At 45.1% G+C, this 9,249-nt stretch overlaps 1 protein-coding gene across 5 annotated transcripts in view; it reads left to right on the top strand.

The window, feature by feature from the left end:
- The first annotated feature begins 167 nt into the window (after positions 1 to 167).
- Positions 168 to 9,249, top strand: part of NTRK3 (neurotrophic receptor tyrosine kinase 3) — a 445,036-nt gene continuing 435,954 nt past the window's right edge. For all 5 annotated transcript variants that reach the window (XM_044665439.1, XM_044665438.1, XM_044665436.1 and 2 more), the window contains exon 1: positions 168 to 415. In XM_044665439.1, coding sequence (XP_044521374.1) covers positions 168 to 415 — 248 coding nt within the window. The remainder of the gene's footprint in view (positions 416 to 9,249) is intronic.

Genomic DNA, 9,249 nt, shown 5'->3' with positions numbered 1-9,249 from the left:
TTTGCATCTGATCACTCGGCGTTCCAAAGGCAGAGTCCCCCCTCCTCCTCCCTTCCCCCCTCCCTCACTGTCTTTGTTTCCTTCCCCCCTTCTCCCCCCACCCCACCCCCCTCTCCTCTCCTCCTCCTCCTCCTCCTCCTCCTCTTTTTTAGAAGCAGCAATCGGAGATGGATGTCTCTCTTTGCCCTACCAAGTGCAGTTTCTGGAGGATTTTTTTGCTGGGAAGCTTCTGGCTGGACTATCTGGGTTCGGTGCTGGCTTGCCCTGCGAACTGTGTCTGCAGTAAGACAGAGATCAATTGCAAGAATCCCGATGATGGGAATCTCTTCCCCCTCTTGGAAGGACAGGATTCAGGGAACAGCAATGGCAACGCCAGCATCAATATCACGGACATCTCAAGGAATATCACTTCCATGTAAGTCAGTACCCGGGTCCTCTCGCTTCGCCCTCCACCCCCCCCAAACCTCCAAGCCCTCCGACTTACAGCTCATAGGAGAGTGTGTGTGTGTGTGTGTGTGTGTGTGTGTGTGTGTGTGTGTGTGTGTTTCCAGGGAAGATGCTAACGCAGTTTGCGTATTTCCAGGTGACTCCAGCCCGGGCTGTGAATGATCTTGTTATTTACTTGGTTTTTCCCAGCTCAGATTGTGATTGCGTCTCTTACAGCACCCCTGCCTGTCCTCTGCCCTCGCCCCCACCCTCATTATCATTCCAGGGAAGAGAATCGAATTTTCTGCTCTCTCCCCCCACCCCCAAATAGCAACAGTTTGGCCATGCTTAAGTAGGATAAAGTGAATGAGGTTTATTTAATTCTTCAGCGGTAGCAACAGCAGCAGCAGTGGCTGCTTAAGCTGGGAGGGCAGGAGCGAGACTTCGAGCTGCTCTAGATCAAGCTCAATGTTTTAACTGTTTCCTTTTTGGGGGAAGAAAGAAACAGGAAAAAAAAAGCCCAACACTGAAAAGAAAACAAGTTTTCAGCTGTCAGGGCTTTTGGAGACTTCAGATGTGGCTAGGATGTCATTGCTTGGTCACAGATGCATATATCTTCATCCTTCTCTACCGCCTGATATCTTCCACCCCATTTCCCCACCCGTTTCCCTCTAACCTTTCCCCACAGGACTTTTGCTTCTAAGGACCCACAAATTATCAGCTTTTAAAAAAAACAAACTATTTTGGTTTTGAGATTCCCTCCTGAGGATTTTAAGATTGGATGTTGAGGGGAGTGGAAGTAGAGGGTAGAGGGGGAAAGGCCAGGGTGTCTGTGTGTGTGTGTGTGTGTGTGTGTGTGTGTGTGTGTGTGTGTGTGTGTGTGTGTGAGAGAGAGAGAGAGAGAGAGAGAGAGAGAGAGAGAGATATTCTCGTTTGAACATCTTCAATCTGTTTATTTGGAGTATTGAACTTTAAGTGATATTTGCCTGGTTCAGCTTTATCTTTATCTGAATCAGACACTTCTGGCCCATTTGTGGTGGTGGGGGCATAGTGGCCTTTTTCTTTAAGCAGTTTTTTCGTGGGGTAAGAGGGTTGGAAGAAAGAAAGAGAGGAAAAGATTAATGGAGCCTATCTTCTCAATTGGCTTTTTATTTTTAAATCTCATCTGGTGAGGTGAACTCCAGTTCTTATTATCATGGTGGAAATAGAAATGTGATCATTTAGGGAAATTACTTCTCACTATTCAGATCCTGGAACTCCATACATGGGTGGAATTCTTTTTCCTTATTTTGAATCCAAGAAGGATTTGGAGTGAAGTCACAGGGCGTTTGGGGAGCAATTTTTGGGGTTGTTTTTTTAGGCAATTTTTATTCCTTCCAGATCACTAAATGGGCAAAATGCTTTGGGTCCCATCCTTCCTAGAGGTTCTCTTCTGCTTGGTCACAGTGTAATTGCTGCAAAGCTAGGAAAGAATTGCAGTTCTGCTCTCTTCAAAGCCCAGCCTTGTCACCTTCCTTGGCTAATGGTTCCTCCACACATGTAGTGTTGCTGTTCACAGACCTAGAGAAAAGCTTAGCCAAGGAAATGTCCCTGACTCCTGCCCTAGGAAATGAAATTGACCCATATCTGTGTTCTCTCTACCCACTTCCATATCCCCCCACCAAACCCAGCTTGAAATGAAAAGAAAAACAACAAGGTTGTCAGGAAGGGAATAAGGGGAGGGGACAGGACAAGCAGAATGGATGGAACTTGCTGGTCTGTCTATGGTTTCTCTTCTCTGCCCCTCCCTCCCTTCATGTCACAGGATTCTTAAGATTCAGAGAGGGGATATAGAAAAGGATTCCTGAAAGCTTTGAACCCTCAAAGAAACTCAGATTTGGGACCATCTTGAACAAGGGTGATCGTTGGGACTTCAAACCTTTGGCCCAAGGCTGAAGAGTGGGAGCATTGCATTGTCCAGGGGGCAGGAGAGAATAGACCCCTGGGCAACTCAATGTCAGCTCTTGGAAGCAGCTGAGATGGCTTTCAGTTAGCTCCCCGAGTGTGGGGATGTGTGTATTTGTAGGAAAGCTGCTGGGAGAGATACTATTATGTAGGTTCTTTATGTCCAGACAATGCTGTTTACTGCTTTGAAAATGAAAAAAAATGCCAATAAAGCAGCTATGGAGGGAAAAAATATCTAGTTTTGAAGAAGTAGTAGAGTGTTGAGAGCCAGGGTAAAGGATCCTTTTAAAGTTGGAAGGCTGAGGAGGCTGCTGAAAGAGTTGGTGATAGAAAGGGGACTGGGACATTTGTCATAATTTTTTCACCCTGGATTCATGGCTGAGTGTCCTGTGGAGTGAGGATAGGGGAGATGAAGCATGAACTATGTACACTGTGACTGGAAGAGGAATCTTGCCACAGGACCATGCTTAGTCAGAAATCAAATACCCCTTTCTCCCAAGTCAGTCCTAGAACCTAGCTGGAGATCTAGTTCAGGAGGGGGTTTCTAGGAAAGGGGTGAAGGTTGGATTTTCTATTGGGTTGACCAGTGGAGGACTTTATTGTGTGTCAACTGGTTTGAAGCCCAGTGAGTACATTGTTAATATTTTTGGTTCACTGCCCTGGGGAAGGGGCACAGTCCCAATTGGAGACAATGTTAAAGCTAAGATAAATATTGGGAACCCAGGTCCAGACAAATGCCAGGGGAGGCATGGGTAGGGTTGGTATGGAAGAGAGAAAGGATGGGGCTTAAAGGACGGGAAAAGAAAATGCCTGGCAGTGCTCTTCCCTGTTCTCCACAGTCTTCACACCATCAAGTTTCCCCAAATCCTGTCCTAAAGGAAAGGGCTTCAGCTGAAGGATGTTGAAGGAGAAAGTCTCCTTATTTTCTCTCTTTGATATTTAACATATCTAATCTGGAACATAATAAGAATGTATGGTGGGATAGAGCCAAGGGATACCCAGGCTCCATTCCAGATCCACCCCAGGTTTGAGGTTTTGATGGTTTCTTAGATATAGAATCTGTGAAGGGCTTCAAAGATGGTGGATACTACATTAGTCGTTGATGCCAAAAGGAGTATATAGAAGGACGATGACTTTGAAAGAGTTCACTTTGGTTATGGGAAAAAGGCTGAGGCAAGAAAGGTCAGCTTCAAACTCACGGTTTCTGGGTTGACTTTTAAGCTCAGAAGGAGGAATCAGATGTGGAAGCTCCAGGGGACAATTTCTTAGTTTCATTTCATGTTTCTTGATTTGGGTTTAGAGCTAGTCAGGGTACTCTCCTACCAGGAGTTGAGGCCTTATAGAGAGGGAAGAGGGGAACAGAGCTTCTAGCTCTTACTCTTAGGAGGCAAAACCAACATCCCAGAGTCCTCCATAGGTCTCTTAGGGGTTTGACTTAGTACTGGATACAGAAATTTTTCTGCCTCCCCACCATTATGAACATCCCAAGTTAGGTACAAACCCAAACCCACCTGATGAAAAGGACTATGGCAAGCTCTGGCTATTCACAGTATCATGGGATCATAGATCTAGAGCTGAAAGAGTCCTCAGAGGCAATTTATTTAAATTACTTCACTTTATAACTGAGGAAACTGAGGCCAGCAGAGATTAAATGACTTGTCCATCAATATAGACAGCAAAGGTGGGATTTGAACCCAAGTCCACTGACTTTGGAGTAATGTGTTTTCTGCTTAATCAAGCTACCTGCACGAGACTACATAGAACAATAGGGGCATCCCTGACCATGGTACAATGATGGATATTCCTCTTTGCATTGGCATGATCACAAAGAGGTCCTGTTATTATTACATTTTTGGTATGATTGTATCTAAGCAGTCAAGATCTCCCTTTTTCTTACTTTTGAGCTCCCGAATGACTAGCTCTTCACTCAGAAGGATCAATATACTCTATTCTTCCATTCCAATCTCTTGAGGCCATGTTTGGCACCTGAAGAATGATGGCTCCCTAGGCCGGGACACTTAGCCAAACCCTGGTTCAAATGGCATATCCCTATGGTCACTGGGAGCCCAAGAATGAAGGGGAAGATATTCGTGACTTTATTCTAGGCATACATCTGCCACATGATGCTGACATTCTGGGAGATGCGCCTTTGCCACCAGGGACCTGTGTACTTGTATGGTTTAGGAAGAGTAAACATATTCCTGATAGCTCCCATAGCGGCTCAGATCGGATACTGAAATGTCCAAACTGGGACCCATACTCCATTCCCCACCCACTAACAGGGTCCATCCCCTAGAGTTTGGCAGCTGTGGGTCTGCTGCCTGTCTGCTCCCTCTGGCTTCCTGCACACTTAGCTCATGTCATCTGTTGGCTGTGTGAATGCTCATTTAGAATCTAACAAAAGGCCTGGCTATTGAGCATCCTGCCCTGCCCAGTTCTTTGCCTCCTATTCTCCTTCAAGAGTTAAGGAAGTCACAGCTGTGGCTACCAGAAGAGAGGGAGCTGATGTTTGGGGGAGAATTGGGAAGTAAATGAGCCAGGCTAGGGGAGAGCCACAGAGCCACCTATTAGCCTGGGGAGAAGAGAGAGTGGAGCCAAAAAACCAGAAGGAGGTCTGCGCCATTGGCTGGATGTGAAGGTTGTGAGGGTGTTGGTATTTGTGGGTCACTCAGGAGCTGCCATCATTGGATTGGAAGATGTGTTAAAAGATATCGTTATGTCTTTGTTTTAGAGGTGTTTCATGGCGTCCTACAGTTGAAGGCTGGAGTCTCTGGGGTTCCAGGGGCTAGGGAAGTGCTTCTAGAAGCAGGAACGGCCATGGGCCACTCTAGCTCTCCATTCTCTCCATTCTGCGATCAAGAGTTGCCAATGTGGGACTCTCAGGCCTTTGACTTTGGAAGTTTGGGGCCATCCTTGTGGCCTTGAGTTTCCAACTGTCTCAAGGGACAGCAGACCATTCCTGGGGAGACTTTCTCTGAAGCCTTGCTTGCTTCTTCCTCTGCCAGCTCCATGGGAGCTCAGTGGAGAGCAGCTGGATGAAACCAGCTCAGCCTGGTCTTGGCTTAGATGCGGCCTCCTCACCCTCCCATAGCAGTGCTGCTGGCTCAGTTTCAGGCCTTAGAAACCAAAAATCTCACCTCTCTCCCTTACTGCTTTTGTGGATACTGGAAGATCCAGTCCTCATGAGACAGTCCACACCCCCACCCCATCCTACATCCATGAATAAAGCCCAGGTCGCTAGTTTTAGCTGAGATGTTTATTGTCCCGGGGGAGCGCCAGAAGCAAATCTTTATAATTGGTTCCTTGAATGGTAGGACAAAAGCTTTGCATTAATTTAAGCCTCCAGAAGGAGTTTGATATCCTCTTGACTGAGACAGAGTTTGGTTCCAGAAAGCTACAAGGGGCCTGTGTGAAACCTTCTTCCTTAGGCTCTCTGGTTCTTTTGTCTACGAGTTCTCTTTGGTACCCCATTGGCACTCCTCTCAGAGTATAGTAATGCTTAGTTAGGCTGAGCTCTAGAAGCCCAATTGCCTCACTGGACCTATTTCCATGTTTTGCACTTGGGTGGGTGGGTGGGGGCAGGGAAGCCATCTGTTTCTGGCAATTCCTTGCAAGTCCCTCAAACAGCCTGGAGGCCTTCCTGGCACTCTGACTGTATATTAGTCAGTCTATGGCACTGCAATGGAGTCCCCTTCCTGACATCCCTTTTCAGTGGCTCATATGAAGCAGATCAAGGGGCTGGACCATTTCCATCTGCCTTTTGGTGTCTAGGGAACTGGAAATAACATGTTGGAGCTGAAAGAGTCTGAAAAGCTGGGAGTTAGACCTGAGTTCTAGTTCCAACTTAGCCATTGTGTGATCTTGGGTAAGTCAATGAACTTTTCCACAATCTCAGTTTTCTCTTCTGAGGGGGTAGATGTCAGACTATAGGTTTTTTTCTAGCACTGTGAGAGAGACAGGAATGATTCCATAAGCTAGAATCAGATGGATTCGTCATTTTGAGGAAACTGAGGACAAGTAGAGGCCAGGGATTTGCTTATGGTCACAGAGATAGTAAACAATAGGGATTTGAACTAGAATTTTGACTCCTAATTCTCTGCTCTTTTGAATAAAAATGTATCATGCTTTCCAGTAGACTAGACCAATTTCCAGGAATGTAATATCAACTGGTAGAGTTTCTGAGAGCAGAACTTCTTGGGACTGGTGGTTTTCCTTGTGATGTTATTAGCAGGTGGAATAAAATGGTGGTGGGAAAAATTATGTTCTTCTCTTGGCTATCTTTGGCTTCTCATTCCCTTTTTCACCACACACAAAATGCCTAAATGTTTTCTGGGCTTTTCTTTCCATGCTGAAATTCCATGACCATCCTATATCACTTGGGACTGCCAGCTAAGCATCTATGCAGCAGAATCTAGGAAGTGTCAAGTTATAGTGGAAAAAGCCATGCTTAGTGAACTAACATTTACCAGAGTATTTCATTGTCCTTGAGTGCTATGTAAATGTTGACTGTGATTATTATTTGGAATCAAAGGATCTGAATTCAAATTCTGACTCTTATTATTTGGAGTTAAGGGATCTTAGTTAAAATCCTGGATTTCCAATAAACTAATGACTGGATAAATTACTTAACTTTCCTGGGTCTAATTTTCCCATGTAAAATGAGAGTGTTGGACTAGATGACCCTTAAAGTTCCTTCCAGTCCTAACTTTCTAATTCTATGAGGTCCTTTGAACACTCAGGTAATAACAACAATAACTTGCATTTAGGTAGCACTCAGAAGATCAACCCTAGAGCTGGAAGGAATCTTTGAAACCCTCTAGTCCTTCATTGGTGAGCCTTTTTGAGTTAGAGTACCCACAGGGCAAATTCAAACTGTCTGTGAGCCCCTGGATTACCAGAGTTGAAGGAGAAAGTGCTTGCTTTGGGCCTCTGGACGGAGGGGTGGGGTATGCAAAAAAATGTCCTCAGGCCCTGGGAAGAGGGGGAACAGAGCAGCTCCCCAGTAGCAGCTCTGCACATGTGCCAGATTTTTGCCAATGCCAATCTAGTCCAGTCTCTTCATTTGATATGAGAAAACTGAGGCCAGATGTTGTTAAATGACTTGTGTAAAGTCACACAGCAAGTAAGTGGCAGAGTCAGGATTTGAAATCAGATTTTGTGACTCTAAATTTAGCCCTCTTTTCACTATACCATAATGCTTCTTAAACTTTGTGGCTTACATAACAAGCTCCTTATAACCACCCTCGCCTATTTTAAAACAAACAGATTAGGAAACTGAGGCTCACTGGGATGCAGTGAGAACATAGCTAGCAAGTGTCAGAGGCACGACTTGACTGTGGATCTTTCAACTTCCAAGTCTTTTAAAGTTCCCATGATGCCTTAGTAATGCAGGGCACTGTTTTTTTGGTTCTGGGCTTGGGTTCACTGTCCAGGGCATTATCAATCTGCTGGCAGTCTAAGGGGATGGATCCTTCCATACTAGGTAGCATCTGGCTGACCAATGGGTTTCCCATTGTGCTTTTTGCTAAAGCTATCCTTTGGGTTAGGAGCTGGACTTAAGGAAAGAGTGGATCTCAGCACTGTTACCCACCCTGGGGCAGTAAGCTAACTAAGCTTACTGAGAAATAGTAATAGGGTTAGTTTAGAGGAGAGGAGCAGTAAGGAAGGGGAAAGGGTGGTTGGAGAGTGTTAGATATAGGAATGTTCTCCTCTAGATCACTGACCTTATTGTATTTGGTTTCCCACTCTTCCCCCCCCCCCCCAACTATTACCTCTGCCACTTTGGATGACCTTTGAGGAAGGGCACATAGTGAGCTAACAAGCATTAAGTGTCAACTAGGTGTCAGGCATGATGTAAAGCTCTTGAGATAGAGAGGACAGCCACATAGAGTGTCCTTGCTCTCAAGGAGCTCACAGTCTAATGCAAAGAGCCCCCAGTGGGCACTCAGTGACTTAGAGAGGAAACCATGGGGCTTGTGTCCCAGGAAAAGAAGGGAGGGGGCAGTCTGGGGCAGTCTGAACTACTGCTATCTCTGGAGATATCTTCTGCATCTAGTTCTTTACATCCACCCTGATGGTGACTTTGTGAAAGATGTAATAGAGGTAGTATTTGTCCTTGTTACAAATGAGGAAACTGAGGCATAGATGGATGTTCTACATGACTTAATCTAAAACTTCTCCACCCCCTCAACCTTCACTCCTCATGGCTGTAACCTGACAATGGATTTAAACAACAAGAGAGTATAGAGTAAAGGACCTTCCAGATTAATGGGCCAAATTCCAGATATCTGTGTCAAGTGTTACTTTCAGAGAACAGAACTATTTGGGACTGGATTTTCTTTTTTTAGTTGGTTGGAGGCTGGTTTGGGTGAGCTTGGAATGTTCTTTACTCTTCCATTTTGTCTACTGGAAGTGGAAGTCCTTCTAATATTATTAGTGAGTGGGATTTAAATGATTGGGTAGGGGGAGAAATTGTTCTTCTTGATTGGCTATTTTTGGCATCTTGTTTCCTTTCTCTCATCTCACAGAAAATGCCCCAATGTCCTCTGGACTGATATCTCCATGCCACGATCTCATGACCATCCTGTTTCACTTGGGATTGCCAGCTTTGCAAGAGATAGGCAATTGTTTTTTTTTTTTTTTTTTTTTTTTTTTTTTGTCTCTTTACCTTCTCCAGTCATACTTCTGTTTCTCCAGGCAGTTAAAGGAATGATCAAGTGCTCTGATGTAGGTCTGGGCCACATACAGACTGGTTTGTCTGGCCATTTCTAATAGAAAGTGAGTTCCATAAGGGCAGGGACAGAATTTTGCTTTTCTTTGCATACCTATCACTAAGCATATAGTAGACTCTCTCTTTCTCTGTCTCTGTCTCTCTGTCTT

The sequence above is a fragment of the Gracilinanus agilis genome, chromosome 2 (assembly GCF_016433145.1).
Source record: "Gracilinanus agilis isolate LMUSP501 chromosome 2, AgileGrace, whole genome shotgun sequence".
Classification (NCBI taxonomy): Eukaryota; Metazoa; Chordata; class Mammalia; order Didelphimorphia; family Didelphidae; genus Gracilinanus; species Gracilinanus agilis.
This window is presented reverse-complemented; position numbering and strand designations above follow the sequence as displayed.